This window comes from Phodopus roborovskii, unplaced genomic scaffold (assembly GCF_943737965.1).
Source record: "Phodopus roborovskii unplaced genomic scaffold, PHOROB, whole genome shotgun sequence".
NCBI lineage: Eukaryota > Metazoa > Chordata > Mammalia > Rodentia > Cricetidae > Phodopus > Phodopus roborovskii.
In genome coordinates, this window is record NW_026126603.1 from 449001 (window position 1) to 471773 (window position 22773).

Consider the following 22773-nt stretch of genomic DNA (forward strand, 5'->3'; position numbering starts at 1 on the left):
CCATGTCTCTTTTTTTTCTTTTATTGAAAATAGACCTTATTCTCATATATTCTGATTACAGTTTCCCCTACCTCTACTCCTCGTTCCTCCACAAGTCCCCTCCCATCCAGATCCACCCCTTTATGTCTCATTAGAAAACAAAGAGGTCTCTGTTTGTTTACATGATAACAGTAAAATAAAATACAATTAAGATAGAACAAAAACACATTTGAAAGGACAAAACAAACAAATAGAAGGAAAACAGCTCAAGAAAGGTTACAAGAAACAGATACAGATGCAGAAATCCACTGGTTTACAAACTTAGGAATTTCATAAAAGCACTAATCTGGAAGCCATGATCTATACACAGTGAACCTATAGGTTAAAAAGCGGAATATATAAAATTTAAATAAATAGTTCTTTCAAAGTTAAAATTTATAGGAAATCAAACCAAAGAAAAAAATTCAACACAACATTATGAGACAAGGAATCTCCATATATGCCATTGAGTTAGATATTTTATTGGCCATTTACTGTTGAGAATGCAGCCTACATTCAAGAGTAATTTATTTCTGCTGTGTGACTTCCTTGGAGAAAATTAAATTTTCATTTGCAGTGGTGATCAATTGGAGATAGCCTATGGATTAGGTATGGGGGCTTGTGTCCACCATTCTTCCTGCTCCAGGACCCCATCTGGTGCAGACCTATGCAGGATCTGTGCATACTGCTTTAGTCACTGTGAGTTCATATGTGTGTTGATCATGTTGATTTAGAAGGCCTTGTTTTCTTGGTGTACTCCATCCCCTCTGGCTGCTACGCTCCTTCTCCCTCCTGTTCTGCAGAATTTCCTAAGCCTAAGGGGAGGGATTTGCTGGAGAAACCTGTGTGGGGAAGAATGTTCCAAAGTCATTCAGTCTCTCTCTCTCTCATACTCTCTCTTTCTCTCTCTCTCTCTCTCTCTCTCTCTCTCTCTCTCTCTCTCTCTCTCTCTCTCTCTCATTGCATATTGTCTGACTGCAGGTCTCTGTATTTCTTCCTGTTTGCTTCAGGAGAAACCTCTGATGATAGCTGAGCAAGTCACTGATCTGTGAGTATAACAGAATGTCATTAGGAGTCATTTTATTGGTATTTGTTTAGTAAGTAGTACTTGTTTTTGCTCTAAGTCCTTGGCTATCTAGACTCAGGTTCTTGGTCACCCAAGCAGTTCCAGCTCATTGAGTAAACCTAGGTTAAATCAGATATAGGTTGATTTACTCCCAAAGGCTTTGGGCCATCATTGCCCTAGCATATCTTACAGACAGGACAGCATTGTAGATTAGAGGGTTTGTATCTAAGTTGGTGTTTACATTTTCCCTTATACCAAGGACACTAGAATGTAGGAGTGAGAGCTCTACATAGGTACCACCACCATGTTCAATGAGGTGTGTAGGTGTTGTCTTCAGCAGTAGGGCCTTGCTGTCAGTTTGTGAAGAGTAACCTTTAGTCTTGGCAACAGCTTGGGTTCTTTGGGGGGTTATCATGGGATCACTTTGGCCAACAACTCTGACGTAACCCATTCCAAGTACTGGAAGCTTCCTTCATATGGTGACAAGGTGTCCATCTGGGGTTATGACTCCCCCATTGTTTAGGGATTTCATTTAAATAGCCTTCAGATATGTTTATATTGTAGAAACCTTCTACTATGTTAGGTTCCCATAATATCTCAAATGGCTCTTATTCGTATTTTTTACTGTCTCGCCCTATATTCCCTCCTTTGATCCCCTCTACCTTCCCCCTACCCATTTGATCCTCCCTTTCCAGTCTCTGCCCCATCTATCCATACCTATCTATTCTATTTTCTAAAGAGATGTATCTGTATACTCTAGTTCCATATACTATACCTAATCTCCATAGTTCTAATGGGTCTATGAATTGTAGCTTCATTTTCATTGACTTAACCACTAATATCCACATATAAGCAAATACATACCATATTTTTGTCTTTCTGGATCTAGATCCTAGCTCCATTTGTCTTGAGAATTTCATTTTTTTTTTTTAAGTTTCATTTTACATTCCAACCTCAATCCTCCACCCCCTCCCCACCCCAACTCCCTGTCTGTTCCTCCTCATGGATACAGGCCTCATGGGTACAGGAAGAGTCAACAAAGTCTGACACATTAAGTTGGGGCAGTACCAAGCCCCTCTCTCATGCATTAAGGCTGAGTATGGCATCCTACCATAGGGTTTGGGCTCCAAAAAGCTAGCTCATATGCTAGGGTGATATTCTTGTCCTACTGCCAGGGACCCCCTCAGATAGTTCAAGCTTCACAACTGTCTCCCACATACAGAGGGACTAGTTTAGTCCCATGGTGTTTCCACAGCTGAGTCTAGAGCTTATGAGTTTCCACTAGTTCCAAGTTTCCAGCTTGGTTCAGCTGTCTTTGTATATTTCTCCATCAGTATCTTGACCTCCCTTGATCATATAGTCCCTCCTCCCCCTCTTTGGATGGATTTCCAGGGCTGGAGGGGTGGCTCAGCTGTTAAAGTCTAGGCTCACAACCAAAAAACCAAAAATATAGGAATTTCATTTTCTTAATGGCTAAGTAATACTCTATTGCATAAATGTACCATATTTTAAGAAAATAATTCATCCATTGAGAGGCATCTATGTCATTTCCAATTTTTGGCTATTATGAATAGAGAAACAATGTATGTGGTTGAGCAAGTATCTTAGTGGTTGGGTAAAGTGATCTCTGGGTACATGTCCAAGAGTAATATATCTGGGTCTTGAGGTATATAAATTCCTATCTTCCCGAGGAACCACCATACTGAATTCATAGTGGCTGTTCAAATATATACTTTCATCAGTAAAGGATGAGTATTCCCCTTACTCCACATACTTGCCATCATGAGTTGTCACTTGTTTTTATTGATCTTAGCCATTCTGATGTGTATAAGATGAAATCTCAAAGTAGTTGGTTTGCATTTCCTAGTGGCTAAAGACGTTAACCATTTCTGTGTTTCTCAGCCATGAGGTTCTTCAAGAATTCCATGTTTAGATCTGTACCCCATTTTAAAATTGAGTTATTTGATTTTTTTAATATACAGTCAAAAAGTTCTTTATATATTTTGAATATTATTCCTCTATCAAATATGCAGTTGGAAAAAGTCTTTTCACATTATTCTATATGCTGTTACTTTGTCAGAATGACATTGTCCTTTTGCCATGCAGAAGCTTTTCAGTATCATGAGATACCATTTATTAGTTGTTGATCTTAGTACCCGTGCTGATACTGTTCTGTTCAGAAAGTCTTTTCCTGTGCAAGTAAGTTCAAGGCTATTCCCCATTTTCTCTTCTGTCAGGTTCAGCGTTATCTGGCCTCATGTGGAGGTCTTTGATCCATTTCAACTTCAGTTTTGTACAGGGTGATAGCTATGGGTCTATTTGGATTCTTCTACATTCCACTCAGTTTGACCAGCACCATTTATTGAAGATTCTTTTTTTCCAGCTTATATTTCTAGCTTTTTTTTTTAATTTAAAAACACCCAATGTCTATAGGCATGCAGATTTATATCTGAGTCTTTAGTTCAATTCTATTGATCAACGTTTCAGTTTTTGTGCTAATGCCATGGTGTTTTCATTGCTATAGCTATGTATACAGTTGGTGGTACCTCCAGCAATTTTTTTTTTTTATTATTCAGGATTGTTTTAACTATTCTATTTGGTTTTTTGTTTGTTTGTTTTTGTTTTTGTATGTGTGTGTGTGTATGTGGTGTGTTTGTGTGTTTCTTTATGAAACTGAAAATTGCCCTTTAAATATCTGTGAAGAATTATGTTAAAATTTTGGGTGGGGGATTGCTTTGGAACTGTAGATTGCTTTTGATGGGATGGCCAGAGAGCTTTTCATTTTCTGATATTATACTGTTTCTTTCATCAATGTCTTAAAGTTTTGGTTCTGCAAGGCTTTTAGTTTCTTGGTTAAAGTTAATCCCAGAAATTTTATATTAGTTGAGGCTATTGTGAAAGATGTTGTTTCCTTGATTTCTTTCTCATTATATCATTTGTATATAGGAGGGCAACTGATTTTAGTGAGTTTAGTGTATCTAACCATTTAGCTGAAAGTTTTTATCCCCAGTAGGAGTTCCCTCGGGCAACTTTTAGGATCACTTATGTGTACTATCCTACATTCTGCAAATAAATATACTTTGAATTCTTCCTTTACAATTTGTTCCTCCGTGATCTCCTTCGTTTGTCTTTGTTCTAGCTAAGACTTCAAGGACTATATTTAATAGGTATAGGAAAAGTGGACAACCTTGTCCTGTTCCTCATTTTTTTTAGTGGAATTGCCTTGAGTTTCTCTCTATTCAATTGATATTGGGTACAAGTTTTCTGTAAATTGTCTTCATTATGTTGACATATGTCCCTTGAATCCTTTATATCTCCAGATTTTTTTTGTTGTTGTTGTTGTTTTTGTTTTTAATCATGAAAGGTTGTTGGGTTTTGTCAAAGGCCTTTTCTTCATCTAATGATATAATCATGTGGTTTTGTCTTTCAGTTTATTTATATGGTAGATTACATGTTTTAGGATTATGTATGTTGGAACCATCCTTGCACCCCTGGGATGAAGCCTGTTGATCATGGTGGATGAACTCCTTGATGTGTTTTTGGATTCAGTTTGCAAGTAGTTTATTGAGAATTTTTGCTTCTGTGTTCATAAAAGAAATTAGTATGTAATTCTCTTTCTTTGTTTTGTCTTTATGTGGTTTAGGTATCAGGGTAACTGTGACCTTGTGAAGGGAATTTGGCAATGTTCCTTCTGTTTCTGTTTTGTGGAATAGTTTAAGGAATATTGGCATTAGCTCTTCTTAGAAAGCCTGTTAGAGTTCTGCACTAAAAGTCTGGCCCTGGTCTCTTTTCAGTTGTTAGACTTTTAATCACTGCTTCTATTTCATTTGGGTTTTAATTTGCTCATCTGCTCTTGATTTAACGTTGGTAAGTGGTATGTATGGAGAAAGTCACCCATTTCTTTTATATTTTCCAATTTGGTGGATTACAGGTTTATAAGTAGGTCTTTATTATCTCCCCCCTTTTCATCTCTAATTTTGTTAATTTGGATCTTCCCTCTCTGCATTTTAGTTAATTTGTCTAAGACTTGTCAACCCTATTGGTTCTCTCAACCAACTCTTTATTCCTATGTTTGTTTGTTTCCATTTTATTGATTTCTGATCTTTGATCATTTCTTGCCATCTCTTCCTTTTGCATGTGATTTTCTTTTTGTGCTAGAACTTTTGGATGTGCTGTTAAGTTGCTGGATTAGATGTGTCTAATTCTTTTTAAAAATGTTTTCAAATATAGGCACTTTATGCTTTTATCTTTACTTCATGGAACTTCCCTTACTGTGTCCCATCAGCTTGAATATGCTGTGTATTCAGTTTCATTCAATTCTCAGATGCCTTTAATTCCTTTCTTAATTTCTGTCTTGACCTTTTTAAATTCCCCCTTTTTAAATTCAGTAGTGAGTTGTACAGTTAGCATGAGCTTGTAAGTTTTGTGTAGTTTCTGTTGTTGATGCTATTCAGTGTTAATCCATGGTGGATAGATGAGGAATGGGGTAATTTAGAGGGTCCACAGAAAGGAGGAAAGCACTGTGTTCCACCAGGATCTGCTTAGTTCCCTGGGAATGGGGACAGAGAATGAGGAGAGGCCACAGATCTGGGAATGAGACTATGGGGGGTTTGAGTAGGAGGAGAGGGAGGAGAGTGAAGCTCTGTAGTTAGCCAACCTGCTTCACTGGCCTACTGCTTCTCTGGCAGTTTTGGCTGACTGGTTCTCAATGAGTTAATTCCTGCTGGAGTTAGAGACTGGGATAAAGGGATGAGTGGGGAGAAGATAAACATGATCAGCTGGAGATGGGGCCAGACCAGGGAGGAGGGGGCTGCCATAGCTGCTGCCACACAGTTAGGGGTGGGTGTGAGAAACTGTGATATGCGGATGAAGGCAAGAGGTTCATGAGTTCAAGTCTTGGCAGCATAGTAAGTTCCAGGCCAGCCTGGGATAGAGTGAAACTTTGTAGTATGCCTAGGTGTGTGTTCATATACACACCAAACAAACAATAAAACCTGTGCAATAGCCAGAGGGGATGTATGTTGGCTACATATATGTGATACCTGTGCTGATGTGAGAACTGCAGTTGTTAGGTCCTTAGAGAATGTATTCCTCATGGAGTGTGAAAGAAACTCTAATTAATAAGGACATATTTAACAAGAGCTAGAGCAGAGAACTTTCTACTTATCTTGAACCAACCATGAAATTAGTAGTCTTGCATTTCCTAAATACTCTTTTGATGTTGTATTGTCTTTTGAAGCATTCACAGATCATTTGTATAATGCAGTCATTCTCTAGAGTGTTTGGTGACTGTACATGTATTTCTATTTGATATAGATTTCTCCATATTATTATGTACAGGAGGTTTCTGAAACACTTTGTTCAGTGGCTATCCAGAACTCTTTACATGAGAGAGCATATGCTTTTTGTCATAATCATAGTTTTGCCTTATTCGAGTCATACTCAGCCAATTGTCTTGTCCAGGCTCCTTAGCAATGGGAATTGACTGTTGAAGTGGTGGGAAGGAATGATAGGCAGGGGTTGGGTGAAAAGAAGAGTGAGAAGAAAAACAAAACAGGTCCTTTGTAACACTGATCCTCTCCAGTCTCTATACCAGACATTGGCTTGGTTTGAAGTCCAGCTCTATCCCTTGCTGGCTGTGGGGCTTTTCAGCATGAGGAAGCCCTTCCTTAGCCTTGTTTTTCTTAACTGTAAAGCACCTTCTCCAGTGTGCACTTCACTTTGAGCCCTGTGCTTATACAGAAACTGACTGGGTTGGACTCTGGTTCGTTCATGTAAAATGTACCTTCTTCAGTCTTGAATTATCTATAGTCATTTAAAGCAAGCATCTTTTTTTTTTCTTTCTTTCTTTTTGCATGATCAATGAAAGACACTGCAGAGGACCCAGCTGGGCTTGGTGACATGATAGGGGCACAAGCACAGATCTTTCTAAGCAAACCTTAGAGAGCTTGTGGGTACAGAAGCTTGAAATGGTACCAGACATTGTGCTTAACAAGACCTTCATATCCTCTGCCCTGTGAACTTACTCATGTTAGGGTTTCTAGTGCTGTGATGAGACACCATGATCAAAAAGCAAGTTGGTGAGGAAAAGGTCTATGTGGCTCGAATTTCCACATTATAGTCTACCGCTAAAGAAGCCAGGATAGGAACTCAAACAGGGCAGAAACCTGGAGCCAGGAGCTGATGCAGAGGTCGTGGAGGAGTGCTGCTTATTGGCTGGCTCCCATGGCTTGCTCAGTCTGCTTTCTTATAAAACCCAGGACCACCAACCCATGGGATTACACCACCCACATTGAGATGGTCCCTTCCCCCATCAATCACTAATAAGAAAATGCCTTACAGCCAGGTCTTACGGAGGCATTTCCTGAATTGAAATTCCCTCCTTTCAGGTAACTCTAGCTTGTGTCAGGTTTACATGAAATTATCTAGGACACAAAGATAGTTATCAAAAGGGGTGTGCGACACAGTGAATTTTAGGAAGCAAGCAAGTGCCCAGGAAAGGAATAGCATCCAGCCTTCAGTGGAGTAGGGCACCTCGGAAGTCACCTTCTGAAGAAGCAACGATTAAAGAGTTAAGTTTGATTAGAAAACTGAGGAAATGGGTTCAGGAGCAAGAGAGAGAGAAGTCAACTCAGATGAACTCAAACCACATGTCTTCTAATGGAAAGTGATTTACAAGATGACTCTCTGGACCGTTCTTGTAGTGATCTTGAATGACATTGTGTTTTAAGGAGCAGTTGTTTAAAATTTAAGCCATGACTTTGAACCCTTTATGGAGTGTAGCATTGTGAACCCCAGGTTATTCCTCTGACTGTTCTAAATGATGTCAGCTAAGAGACTTGGCCCTTGAATGCTCTTCCTTCACAGTTTGTAGCTTCAAACCAAACAAAAAAAGTTCCTTTAGCTCTCCTTATGCTCAATATTAGCTAAATAGGAATAACATATAAAATGTCACATGGAAAGAATTGGTTCACTGTTTGAAGCTGTTATTTTGGTCAAAGCAAAGATTCATATCCTGTCAAAGTGCTGAGGAACTGCCGAGTGCTCAGCTCTAAATGGGACATCTTTCACCGCCCACACAGAGGCCCAGGGAACATTGCTGAAGAGGGGGTGGAAAGAACGCAGCAGACAGAGGATGGGGGGAGTCCACTACCAAGTGCCATCTTCTTGAAATGACATGGCCATTGCAGTCATGAACACAGCAACTGTGGACGGACACACACACACACACACACACACACACACACACACACACACACACACACGGCATGAAACTGAGCTAAGGCGAAGACATGAAGAGGAGGAAATATAAAGAGGTGTTGCCAGTGTTACGGTGGTGATCAGGAATGCCAGAAGGGTCAGAGTTTGGAAAATACTAGCAGCCACTGGGATTTGGGGGGGGGGTGGTTGACAAGGCTGCGGAAACCAGTTGCAACCAGAAAAGTTAGTTGTGAGTGCTAATGCTTGGAACTAAACCGTAGTTTGACTCATTCAAGCTTGAGGTATTTTTCTTTTTTTTTTTTTTAACGTGTAAATAAACTGAGCTTCAGAGACATCTTCACACAGTGAAGATGATTTTGTAATTGTTGATTGTTTTCTTCTTGAGTAGCGTATGATAGTACTTTCCTTTTTTGTTCATTGTTACCGTGACAGTATTTCATATTTTTAACCTGAAGCAGTTGGCTTTCCAAAAATACTAGAAACAAATTCATGATGTAATAGTGTAATCATTCTCACCCACATCCAAAATTGTGGTAGAACTCCATTTTCACTGTGCTATTTATAGCAATGCTTTTCTTATGTTGGGATTCATAAATTACCAAAGTAAATCCATGAGAGGTGTGGTAGACTCTTTCCCTTGAGTCTTGCTTTGCATTTATATTTTGTATGCCTTACTGTTAAAAGAGTTTCAGACTGTATTAGTGGATGCCTTTGTATTCTGCTTGGATATGGATTAACACTAGAGAATAAGATAATGTCTGTTAAATTAGTGTATTAGTGACTTTTTACATGGTTTTAACTAAAATATATGTGACAAAAACTCACAGGAAGAAGCCTTACTTTGGCTCATAGTTGCTGAGTGTTTATTGTCTTGGGTGCTCACCCTACCTCCCCCTGAAACTTTTGGCCCCAAGTGATTGGGCAGAACACTATGGTGGGCAGGGCAAGGATGATTAAGTCTAGAATAGGAGTGGGAGATTAGGGGTCAGGTTATAACTCTCAAAATCATGTCTCCCTACTCCTGGTGACCTAATTCCCCTGTCATAAGCCCCACCTCCTAAAGTTTCCATAGCCTCCTGCAGTAGTGATGACAGCTGGAGGCCAGGTATCGTCAGATAAGCCTGTGGGCAGTTTCATACTCAAGTCATAATAATTTGTAGATGCGTATTGCCTTTTGTCATACTGGAAGCAAAAGAATATAGTTGTCTCTATGAGTAGAAACTTAAAGTTCCATTTTAAAAGAGAAGTGTCCAGTAGTCTGTTGTACTATGTAGTTTTTGCTTTTATTATGTTTATAAGTAGGATCTATGTTTGTGCATCTGTTTTATGTATGTAGGGCACATAACAGAATTCCACCACTGCCTTTTCTTTTTAGATAACCTTATTAATACTAATAAATGAATAATCAGTGAAAATAAATTTCATCAACACTTATTAAAATGCATTGTTAATATATAGCCTAAAAACAATTTTTTCCTTGTGAAAATTTGGAATTCACTGAAAATTAAGTTATAATAATTACAGTCTTACCTGTAGACTTAGCGATTGTGTCACTCACCATTGTTAATTATCTTAGTACATATTTTATGTGACACGATGTCCACACCCTTATCATCCACAGCCTCTGCAGAGAATATAACACATAGCACCAAGGTAATAAAAATATAAGCTCTCGAGCATGGAGCAAAGCCGAAACAAAGCCATTTTTACATATAACTTAAGTTTAGGTTCTGTGTAGTTGGATGATCCCTGACTTAACCTTTAATAAAATTGGATTCAATGGTATTTATATATAAATAAGAAATAAAGTTAATTTCATTCTCTGCTTTCTTATGAGAAAGCGCCTTGAGCTGTGTTACAATGACCCTCGAACTTCAGGTTCCATCTTATTGGCTGAAACACAGCCCGGCTTCTTCCTTGGAAAGTGTATATGAGGTCAGACATGGGAAAAGTAAGTTTTTGCTATTGGGAACATTATTGAGGTGATTATTGCTCAGATTAAGGGATCATATTCAAGCCTGTTGCATTATTCTGTATTTGTTTGGCACTTTATCTCCTCTGATGTTATCAGGTAAATTATTTCCCCTTCTACATATTTTGAAAATTATATTTGATAACATCCCTATGTGAAAGGGTTCTGCCACTGAACACAATTCTAGATGGTAGTTTTGAAGCAATATGGTAGTTAGTACATGTCTGTCTGTGCAGGAAGCTGCTTGTCAAAGGTCAAAGTCTGGCTTTAGGCAACTGAAGTCTTCTGGGTTTTTTTAGTCAAGTCTGGCCACTGCCTTCTGTTGGTTCCCAGATCTTTGTTAGTTATAAGGACCACTGAGGAAGTAGGACTACCCTTACTTCCATAAAAAAGAAACATTCAAAATTTACACACACGTGCACACACACACACACACACACACACACACACACACACACACTCAGGGTCTCTCAAAGTCATAAAATCATTGCCAAGTGTGAGTCACATTTCTCTGCAGTATTACAGAGGGTTCCATTTGAAAAATAAATGGATGAAGATAGAATACGTCAGCATCCAGGAGTTCCAGACTTCCCCTAGAATAGCACAGTCCTACTATGCTGTACTTACCACCCATGCCCTACCCTGAGTGACTTCTCTGCCCTGCCTTCCTAAGACTCAAACCCATCTTTCCCTTGTCTTTCCTTGCTAATGAAAAGCCGCCCGAGAGATTATCTCTGTATGTTGATTTTTATAAGTGAGTCCCCCCTAATGAAATTGTATTATCTTAAAGATAATATCCCATTCAAAGTCTACAATTACATAAATATGATTCATTTAAAGAGCATATGCATTGTCAAATTACATAAAAGTATCATATCTCTGTGTTGTGATTGTTACATTGGGAATCATTTGTCCATATGAATGTGGCCTGGTAAAAATATTCAGTATTCTGCCCTGTTAATAAAATTGTGTCGTAATCCTGGAAGCTGTTATGGATTTAATGGAATCTCTGTCAAGGTTCAACAATACCTTTTATAGAAATAAAAGAAAAGTTCTGAAATTCACATGAAATGCTAATGGCCCCAAATGATCAAAAATGTTGAAAAAGACCATCTGTTCAGGGATGGCACCACCCACATGGGCTGGGCCCTCCCCCATCAATTACTAATTAAGAGAAATGTCCTGCAGGCTTGTGTATAGCCCAATGTTATGGAAGCATTTTGTTAATTGATGTTGCCTCCTCTTACCTGAATTTAGCTTGTGTCAAGTTGACATAAAACTAACCAGGACAATCTACAACTAACAGTAAAACTCTCCAGTGAAAACATAAAACAAAACATTGGCTTCAGTGATTTTCAGTTATGATTCCAAAGACATCGACAACCAAAGAGGGAACAGAAAAATTGAACTCCCTGAAAAAAATATGTATGTCAAAAGACAAACAGTATCATCAGAAGTTACAGAAAATGCTGCATTCCCAGTATGGGGTGGGCATGGGGGGAGGGGAGTAGAAGGATCATTTGAACTGAGGAGTTCCACAGTGGCCTGGGGAGCATGGCAAGACTGAGGAAAGAGAAAGAGGAAGAGAAGAGAAGACAGTGGAAAGGTGCCCAACAGAATGGAGGAGAAAATAGTTGTAAACGATAACATTCTAAAATCCCTGAAAAGCATAGAAATGTGTAGTACTCATGATCCCATCATCAAAAAATAACTAATTAGTAACCTAAATGCAGTTAATTCTGTTTTTTCTATCTGTATCATGCATTTTATATGTATATTCTATTCTTTCTTACTACCATGTCTACATGCTACATACTACTATGTAGAAATTAAGATTGTTTTCTGAGTTTTGCAGCCTACTTTTCAGCCTTCAATGTCATGACCATGACATTGTCATTAAATTTCATTTGGAAACATTTTAAATCCTGTGATCCTATATTATGCCATCTATGAGTGTTTCTTAATTTATTAACTAAGTCTTAGGCATTAAGGGAGAATGCAAGTAATACTTAAATCGAAATTTTATTATATTAAATGTCTCAGAATAATTTTGTTTTATGTCTTTACCACCATGCAAATTCTTCAGTCAGATTATCTGAGCATTTTAATAGCCTTTGAGAAAACAGATACATTTGATGTTCTGATAAGCAATATAGGGAAAATATCCATTTCTAGAACCCTGGTCACCTGGAATTACAGTACTTTTAGGTTTAAACCATTCTGATAGAATACATATGGTTCAAAAGGCTAAATGTGTCCCGTGGGCTACTGGAATGATTTTGGAAGATTCTGGATGTTGGGAGATAAAGTCAACCTGGAGGTAGTGGGTCACTGAAGGTGGGTCCCCAGCTGATTCCTGTTTTGCCGTGAATGAACATGTTCTAAAGGCCTTCCCTACCATAACCAATTGAGTCCTCTGAAATCATGAGCTGAAGTACATCCTTCTTCCTTGAAGTTGTTTCTGTCTGGGACTGTGTTTCTGTCTGGAACTAGCTACTCAGAAGTAAAGGCTGGTGGACATTCTTAGAAGAGAAAATCAGTTTCTATTTATGTCAGAAAGCAGCAGTTAAGTGACAGTCATGAATACTAAATTCTGCTGTTAAGGGTTTACCTGAGGTAGTATGCTAACTGAACTATAAAAGTTTCCGTTGTTGAGGAAAACATCCTATATATTTAAGTTAAATGGATGTGGTGAAAATGGGTTGATAACAGCTGTATCAATTCTATAAAAGTGGCTATGCAGAAACATATTATTGAAATATGCTATTAGTTTATATTGCTTTATTAAATTACTTCTCCCTGGGTTTCCATTTTACCAGAGACTTCTTTAGGATTGACATTTCTGGTTTCTCAAGAGGTTGGAAGGAAGCCTTCAGTAGCCCCAAGAGCAAGGGATTTTGATGAGAAAGAGTATCATGGTGAATAAGACAGTCATAGCCAGTGCTCTTCGGGATGTCCGTCAATAAGATGTAACAGACCACTATTGACTAGCAATCTCTCAGTCTTCAAAGAAACAAAATACAACCATTGTTTCTAAACTTCATTGTAACCTTACTTTATTTTGAGATGGGGTCTTATTATCTAATGTAGATGGGCCTGGAATTCCCTTTGTTGCCCAAGAAAGGTCTTCTTATCTCTGCTCCCTAAGTGCTGAGAGTACAGGCATGCATGCAATCCCTTATCACTATTCTTGATCACCAGTCTTTGAGACTGTAAGAGCAGGACCCTACCCTCAGAATAATGGCAGCTTACAGAGTTTACATGTCAATTACTTAAGGGGACTCAAAGAATTAGGTAAATGTCTGTCAAATGCTCATGGTAGGTTTCATTTAAAATAATAAGAAAAACATGTCCTATAATCCTATGGTGCTTTGTAGTCCATAGAACCAGCTCATGGACAGTCCTTGGCATTCATCCTCAGTGCTATCCACTGATGACTATTTTCACTTGGCCGACAGGGAAACTGAAGCTCTGCAGATCACAGGATTTTCCCAGTGTCCTGATCTCTAAGTCAGTGAATGTTGTGTGTTAAACAGAATCTAGGACCATGAGCTTTTTTCTATAAGATCTGACATTATGTGAACAATACAAGAGGACTCTATCAAACATAAATTGTATTGCTTCCCATGTTTAGAATGATAGGTCTTAAACAAATGCCGGGTTTAGAATATGAATTATTCATTAATGGCCATATTCACTTGCAAAATAAAGCCACTGTGGTGGTGTGCATTGGGGTTACTCACTGCTCTGTTGATAGGTAATCATACCTACAAGCAAACAAGAGCTCCTCCTGTCCCATATTACTCTGGACCACAGATATAAAATGGCCAAGAAGAGCGTGAGGTGAAAACAATGTGAAATGTGATCTTTACTGGGAAAGGCTTCCAGACCTATCTGTTCCAGCACACACATAAGTCAGGAGCTGCTTTTGTTAGATCCCTTCGGCAGCCAGGGTGTCTTGGTTTTATTTTGTAATCTTTTAAAATTTAGATTATACCCTTCCCCTGGACTAGCCAGGAAGAATAACTGTTTATTTCAGCGTGCATGATAAAGCATTCATGCATTGCATGCCTGAAATGAAGAGAATACCTATTTTCAAAACAGGTTGCCCCTGCCCAAGAAAGGCTAAACAGACAGCAGGCAGAATGATGGTGTGGCCTTGCACTCCCTGCAGAATAAATCTGTGAGCTGTTGGGCACATCCTGCCTTACTTTAATTGTGCTGATGATGCCCAGAAAGAGAGGCAACCTCAGATCCAGACTCTCAATCTCTTCAGAGCCTGATAGACCGACTGCTCACAGTGATGGGAAGATGCCTTCTCCAATATGAGGCTCTTGTTTGTAACAGTTACTGTGGACCGTGTGTGTCTTTTGAATTTGTTTTTGACAAATTCTCTTTCAATGTCCTTTCATCTCTTCATCTTTAATCTTTTTTAAATTATGAAAATTAGCCACACTTGCTCAACATTGCATTCTTGAAAGGGAAAATATGTTATTCCTTTTCCTGCTAGTTCACATCTGTGTCTCACCTTAATTATTCCTGTTTGAGGAAACCAACATTAATGTCTTGTGATGTATCCCTTTCTTCTTTTCATTTTACACATAAAGTTTAATTATACACATATCATGAGGTTATTTTTCCTCTGCCTTTTGTTTAAAAAAAAAAAAATAAGAATACCAGTACTTGTCTGGGTGGTGGTGGTGCATGCATGTTTTTAATCCCAGCACTTGGGAGGCAGAGGTAGGGGGATCCCTGTGAGTTCGAGTCCAGCCTGGTCTATAAAACTACACAGAAAAACCCTGTCTCCAGAAAAAGAATACCAGTACTTTTTAAAAATGACTATGTGTCCTCTTTCCAGGTCAGTCCATACACTTGTCTATTTTAATTGCTAATCACATTTAACAATATCACTGTTTCCTTATCACCTGGTAGTGCACATTCTGGTCCCTGAATTATTATTACAAATATTTACTTGGCAACATGGGCATCATTTTATAAGCTTTATTATTTTTCATTCAGTAAAAAAGAATTGAAACCAGAGCAACTTTTCATAGTTAGCCAGCTATAATCATACATTTGTATAATTACCAGAGTTGCACATTGTACTGAAAACTATAAAGATTTATATATATAGTCTCTATATGGGACAGCTGTAAGCACAGCTTTTATTTTGTGTTGTCAGCTGTCTGGGGTGTGTTCCCTTTTTTTAAGTAATAGCATGCAGGCAGCATCTCATCAGTGTGGTAGGGACAGGTTGGGGGGGGGTGTCCAGCTCCTGATGCTCATGAGTCCCTTTATTCCTTCATGAGCATCAGTTACCTGGGCTTGGGTAGACTTGTGATCCCAACGATGGAATCCCTAGTCAGCTATGCTTTTCCAGTTTAGCCTTGTTAGACTGTGGCCTTAGATTTTTATGAGTGAGGGAGAACCTTACTATCAGAGTACATTAGTTTAAAAGCTCTCTGTGGCATCATTGTGAAATTGGGGTGGGAGGAAATGCCATTTTGATGACGTGAAAAATTTACCCAGCTTCCCCCCCCCCCCCCCGCCTTGCTTGCTATGTGATAAATGGTGCTCCCTTCCACATGTGTCAGGATCTGGAGTTCTCAGGAAGAAATTTCACAGTGCGATTACGGGAAACAACCAATTTCCATAAGTGAAAATGAGCATGCTTATTAATGGGGCCTTGGTTGCCTATTGCATTCAATCACATTTATAACCAGCAAGGAATGATTGTATTGCATGATTTAGAGTTTACACAATTACCACCTCACAGCTAAGCTGGCTGTACCAGGGGCTGGGAAAGAAGCATATGTGGTCCTTTTTGCAGGTAATAAAATGGAAAATCCAATTTGCAATAGCAGAATAAGCCTCTGAGTGATAGATGATCTTCATAGCAGCATCGGTCAGAGGGTCACTGCTAATCAAGGTGCTGACTGGCTTTCCCAGTGGCCTGCACCTCCCGACTGAGGAGTGAGCAAAGTGAGTTTATGTCTGGGAACCAGCCAGCGTGTCTGTCGATGCACCACTTTGGAGCCTATTAGATCCTCTTTGTCACAGTGCTTAATCCTGCTGCCTGGTCCTTGTTAGAACACCACCAGAGCACTCTTCAGCCTTCTAATAAAGGGGTCGGGGGAGGGCTTCTCGCCGTATGCACTGAAGCGTGCAGCATGAGGGCGATTGCAAGCTGACTGACAGCGGGATAAGATGCTGCCTGCATGCTATTACTTAAAAGGGAACACACCCCAGACAGCTGACAGACGAGCTTAGCCGAGGCGATGGGAACTTGTTGCTAGGCCAATATGAGACAGGTGTCATCTTTTCTCACAGTATAATGGGCCATCTTCACTCTAATTATATTAGCCCTCTTCTGAAATTGTGGCATGCCAAGCTGGTGCAGAGTGAGGTAAGAGAACCCAGAGACAGATAGCTCACTGGCGGATTGCAGCCACACAGAAGCAGGGATTGTGTTAACGACCAGTGACATTAAGTTGAAAAACTAAAGATGTTCATCCCATTATGCCAGGCTCCCATGATAATTCTGAGGAGATGTTGCTCTTTTAAAATCACCTGTAATTTCCATCCTGGTCCCAGGTAATTGATTCCTCCTTTAAGGTTTATTGTACTGTCTATGTGGTCTTCATCATCTTTGCATCAAACATGAAGCTGGTGTTTTGTTTTTCTCTTCAGTGAACTTGAACCATTCTTTTCCATCAGATAACTCCCTCCCCCGTTCATCTTGGGCTGTGAGGCTCCTGTGTGTTTGCTTCAGCAGCACTGTTTAATACGAAAATGAGAAAAGATAAGGGCATAGGGTATCTCGGCTCTCCCTCTCCACTCCTCAGCACAACAGAATGGATTCAAAGTGATGGAAATGATGGTGCTGATGAATAATATCCCATGGTCCTCTCTGCTTCCTCTCACTCTCACACATCAGGTTATGACTCCTTTTTCCCGAAGGGAGCATGTCTAGCTTACATTCAGCATCTCCTTTGTGCTCCAGTTAGCAGAAGTCGTTAGCAATCCTCTGTGCCTCTCTCGTCTCCACTGACAGCACTAAATAGAGACATCACTGGGGACTGACAGATCTCCAGGGGGCTGTGGGCTTCAGACAGAAGGGTATGGCTGACCTTTCTTGGCATTATTCCCCTTAGGCTTGTCTTCCAAGTGTGGCGGTGAGGGAGCATGGGATTTTTGTGCATTATTTTCAGAAACTTGCCATTAAAAACTGCAGGGTTTGTATGGCACTGTCAAGTAGTTAACCAAAGACTATGCCATGCTTTAATGGGCTGGTAGTTAGTTGGCAGTAGACTAGATTCTTATTTCCTGCAAAAATGTGTACCTGAATCTTAAGTTTAAGAATGCCACATTTTTGAAAGTTTGTATCATACTTACTTTTTTTTTTTTTTTTTTTTTTTTTGACACAGAGTGTCTGTATAGACCAGGCTAACCTAGAACTCATAATCATCCTGCCTCAGTCTTTCTCCCTAGAATTGTTGATATGAACCAGCATGCCAGCTTGTCCTTGTGTGTTCAGGTTACTGGGGCAAGCCTTGGAACCCAACAGAAGGGGGCTGGTGATATATAGTTCAGGGAAGGAAGCCAGACCCCTTTCCTCACTGCCTGTGTCAGTCAAATTTGAATTTTGAGTAAGTGATGCTGGTCCACGATATCTTACCCAGTCTTTGCCATGATGCATGTGCTTTCACACTGACCTAAGGCCCTGAAAAAGCAGCACATTTAGAAATCCTTCATGCTTCAAGCACAGCTTCCTTCTTTAGAATTCCCTGCTCCACTTTGCAAAGTGATGAAAATCTTATATTCCTGTTGACCCTTTCTAAACCACACACTCAGAGGAAGCCATTGATGTCGCCTTAATTCATGGTAATGTGTGAATAGTGCAATGTCCTGGATGCTGGGTCTGCAGAACAGAACTGCACCAAGTGAAATTCACGTTATTTCCCAACAGGGTGATCGGCATTAGGGTCAGAAAGGGAAGAGGATTCTCACAGAATGCCCTCCTGCTGGAGGAGTCCCCTTTGTTTAGAAATCAGTTCATATCCTAATTCAATCAGTCTTTAATATTTATCATCTCATCCCCTCCACCTCTATGTCACATGCTTTTCCAGCAAACACTGTTACTTGTTTCATGGTTGACTCCAGGCTGAGTGAATAGGATAGACTTAGATGCTTAGGTTACATCTCAGATGTGTGTGTTATAGGGGTTTGTTCACCTGTAGCACCTCCATCCTCAACTTATTAGGGAATTGTTACTGTAGTGACTCTTACCTGGTACAGGGGACCTTCTGTAGATGGATTTGTATCCTAAAGACAGTGGGTAGAATGTGTATTGTTCATGAAAGATATAACACATAAGAAATATGGACTTGTTTTCAAAAAAATTGTGTCATCCTCTTATTTGGGATAAGGGAACTCTAGAGAAAAAGTGTCAGTGAGAGAATGATTTGGGAGAGATGACATAGGAATTTAAAACCCAGACCATAAGAGGAAACCAGAGTCACAGAAAAAATGTAAGCAAGATATTAGTCTCACGCTTAGGAATGGCAAAACACTCCCTCCCCGAGATACAAATAATGAACACAAAGATGAGTGGCGTCCTTGCCAACAGGACCAGGTTCTGCTTAGCTGAACATTATATTTGCAGCTTTTGAACTTCTATTTATTCCAGGAAGCTCCAGACTCATGATTTAGAGAACCAAGCTCATTAATTTTTCAAGTGATGTAAAAGCTGACTGATGATGTTTAATCATTAAGATGAGGAAATTGACAATATTGATAATCTTGGGCAGCAATGTATCTGCTTATTTTCGCACTTTACACCAACAAAATCAGTTTCTTTGGAAAGATGTGATAAATTACTTCTCTAATATTTTGTAGTATGCCTTCTTTAAAAGTTATTTGTAAGCATGTAATGATTTGTTTTTTTGTTTATTTTTGAGATTTTAATTTAATTACAATGTTTCTCCCTTCCCTTCCCCACTTCCAGAATCTTCCATATACCCCTCATCCTTCAATATCATGGCCTCTTTTTTCACTAATATTTTTCTTTCTCTATTTTTTTCCTGTTTTTGTAACAAAAAGGAAAGAATCAAAGTACCTATCCTTTGTTATAAGAAGCAATTGTATCCACTTCCCAGTAAGAATTTTTGGAGCTGGAGAGATGGCACAAACAGTAAAGTACATGCCCCATGTGCATGGGGATCTCAGCTCAAGTTCCCAACACTGTGTAAAAAGCTGGGCATGGGCATGATGATGCATTCTTATAATCCTTACACTGAAAAGAGACAACATCATAGGTGCCAGCTGGCTAGTTGAATCAGCTACCTCCAGGTTCAGTGAGAGATGCTCTGTAGAAAGTAAGGTGGAGAGTGAGGAAGACACCCAACATTGGCTTCTAGCCTACACACATACATGTTTGTGTACATGTGTGTACACAGACCTCCCCCCCACACACACACTTATATACACTATACAGCACAAAAGAAAATAATTTTTTGTTGTTTATTCATTCATGCCCAGAGCTCAGATGAGCCATAAACTTATTTGTGTTGGTCTACTTGCATCTCAAGAATATATTTTTATTGTCCTTACCATCAATTTTGAAAAAAATGCCAGTAATGCCACAGAACGGGACAATGGTGTCACTTGAAGTGTCCTGAGAAGGATAATTGCTGATAATCTCTGTTCCAACAGCCCTGGGCTGTAGACTGCAATACTGAAATTGGACTTGCACAGTGAAACTCTCAGAAAAGGGGGGACTATCCAGGGGAGGCCACATTCATTCCTGCTGTGGAAGTGTTGTCTTTGATCTCATGTTCCATAGACTGGCAGGTGGGAGGAAGTGCCTTCACATTTCCTTTTCCATTCTTGAAGATACCAAAAGTTGGGGCAGGGAGAGCAGACTGATCATGAGTAGATGGATAGTACGCAGTAGATAGATGGGGGGGCTTACTGACTTCTTTGTTCCATTAACGCACATTATTGATCTAGATGGACACACAGATAGATTGCTTTGGCCACAGAGATTGGGTTTGGAACCAGCTTCAGATTCCCATGCTGAGGTTTTCTGATCTTGGGCATATTAGTTCATTCACCCAAATTTCCACTTCCTCACCTATAAAGTGATGTTAATAACTGGCCTTAGGGACTGCTAGAAAATTAAACAAGAAAGTAATTTTCTAAGGTAATTTGTAAACTGCTTAGAGCAAAACAAGTGTTTAGCCTCCATCATCACCGTGTTAATGCTCTCACTTAGGCCTGATTTTCGATGTGTTCATCATGCGTGAGTAATAGATACAGAGTAATGTGGCTAGTGTAATGGCTCCAATTGCTTCACTAGGTTTTGCACTTGAAGAAAGTTCCACTGATCTGATTTGCCTTAGATCCACTAGCACTAGCATCATCAGGGATTTCAATGTCTCTCAATCTTTTCTTATTCTGTGTTTTCAATTATGTGTACAGGTATGGGTATGTCTAGGGATGGATATGTCCATGGCTATGAGTGCAAGGTACCCTTAGAAGGCAGAAGTGTTGGTTTACCGTGGAACTGGAGTTAAAGGAGATTGTGCACCACTTTATGTGGGTGTGGGGAACCAAACCTGAGCCCTCAGCAAGAGCAGTGTATTGTCCTAACTTCCCAGTCACCTTTCTAGCCTCTCTTTCAATCTTGAACAGACTCTTAGTCTCTATAGTAAATAGCTAGAAAAATAAGGCATGCTATACTGGACAAAGCATCTCCTCAGGTTTGTTCTTAATGAAACTTTCTATTTCTTCTACTCTTCTGCTTCCCTACTTCCCTTCCTCCCTCCCCCCCTTTCTCTCTCCCTCCTTCTCTCCCTCCCTCTTTCCTTCCTCCTTCCATTTGGTATCAATTTCTTGAATCAGGAAATTACCATCAACATTGCTTGTGTGTGCCAGTAAGTGTTGGGCTAAGAGCTTTAAAACATATAAAAAATGACTTACAAAGTACATAAGGATTTCTTCATGCTTACCTTCAGCTTCCTTTTGCATCTTTTCATCTTTTCAGGCAACTTGGATTTAACAGGTCAGAAGCAGGTCTTCAAAGCAGAGAACAACCCCTGGGTTACCCCAATTGCTGATCAGTTCCAGCTTGGTGTGTCCCATGTTTTCGAATATATCCGCTCTGAAACCTACAAGTAGTAAGTAAACTGTGCTTTTCTAAAATATCCAAGTGATTTTTAAAAATATTTAAATGTGTTTTTAAAAATCATCTTGGGATTTTTTTTCCAGTCGTTAGCAGTGAACATGTAGCATTGTTAAATGTTTTCCTGAAAACTACAGGTGGTAATTGTCTTTGATGTATGTATAATAATTTTTACTTGACCCGTTCAAGGGTATTTTTGCCTATTCTGTGTAGAGAATTTTTAAGATATTAAATTGGTCGAATATCCATGATACTTCAGGAACTCCAGACACATTAAGGCCAGAGCACCATTTTATTGTTCTGGGTAGGAGAATTGCAAGAGTTACAGGAAACCTTGTTAAGGCGTTTACTTACAAAATCTGTGGAGAATACCAGGACAGTGTCTTCCATTGCTTAGAGGGTTTTACTGTAGTGGGAAAACAAGCTCCTCTGGAAACAGCAGGAGGGAAAGGAAGAAAGAAGCAGCCAACTTAGATCATGGCTTCAATATATTTCAAGTCCCCCCCTTATGATTAAGGGGGACCATGGGAAGCCCCTCCCACAATACCTAGTTATCCCCACTTTTCTCTTCCTCTATTTTTCAGGATTCACAGGGATCCTCCCACCTCCCACCTGCTAGAGCTCTGTCTTCTGTCATGTTTCAATCTTACCCTAGCTCCTAGTTCCTAAGATGTTCATTTGTCTCTGTGCTACCTGAATCCCAATAGAATAGAAGGCTAGTGTAGTTTTAATCATCTTCAAAGAGACTTGAGAAAAGTCCAGTAGTATTTTAATTTGCTTCTATTTTCAGCTCCAATTCAGCACCCTGACCACTAGAACAACATCAATAAAGGATGTGTTCCCTCAAGAGTCTCTTGCTTTCTGTTTGAGAATCAAAGCCCCACCCCCACTCCCAACTTAAAACACTAATTATCAAGTCTGTACTGTACCTGATCTGGATCAGGTACCAGGACAGTCCATCTCAGTAAATGGCCAGCTGACATTCTGCAGTCTTCCAGCAGGGGTGCTGTGGAGAAGACTATGCTAAATAGAAAACTAAATACATTTAAACTTTGGGATGGAATGTTACTAGGTGGCAGCATGGCCCCAGAAGGCAGAATTTACATAGAAATTGACAAAATGGCAGCACTTTTTTATAGGTAAAGCAACTACAAGTTTTTTAGATAATACTGAGCCATTTATTAGGCAAGCCCTCAGAATTAGGTAGGTACCTGTCAGGTATGTGTGAAAATATTTCAATTTAACAGATTACTTTATGCTTCTTGGTAATTATTGCTATTGGTTTTGTTGTTGTTGTTGTTTTGTTTGTTT

The 22773-nt window shown here is 39.5% G+C and overlaps 1 protein-coding gene across 1 annotated transcript in view; it reads left to right on the plus strand.

The window, feature by feature from the left end:
• Rsu1 (Ras suppressor protein 1) overlaps positions 1–22773 on the plus strand; it is a 183788-nt gene that overhangs the window by 80559 nt on the left and 80456 nt on the right. The window contains exon 8 of the mRNA XM_051205833.1: positions 21325–21457. Within this exon, the coding sequence (XP_051061790.1) occupies positions 21325–21457 (133 nt within the window). The remainder of the gene's footprint in view (positions 1–21324; positions 21458–22773) is intronic.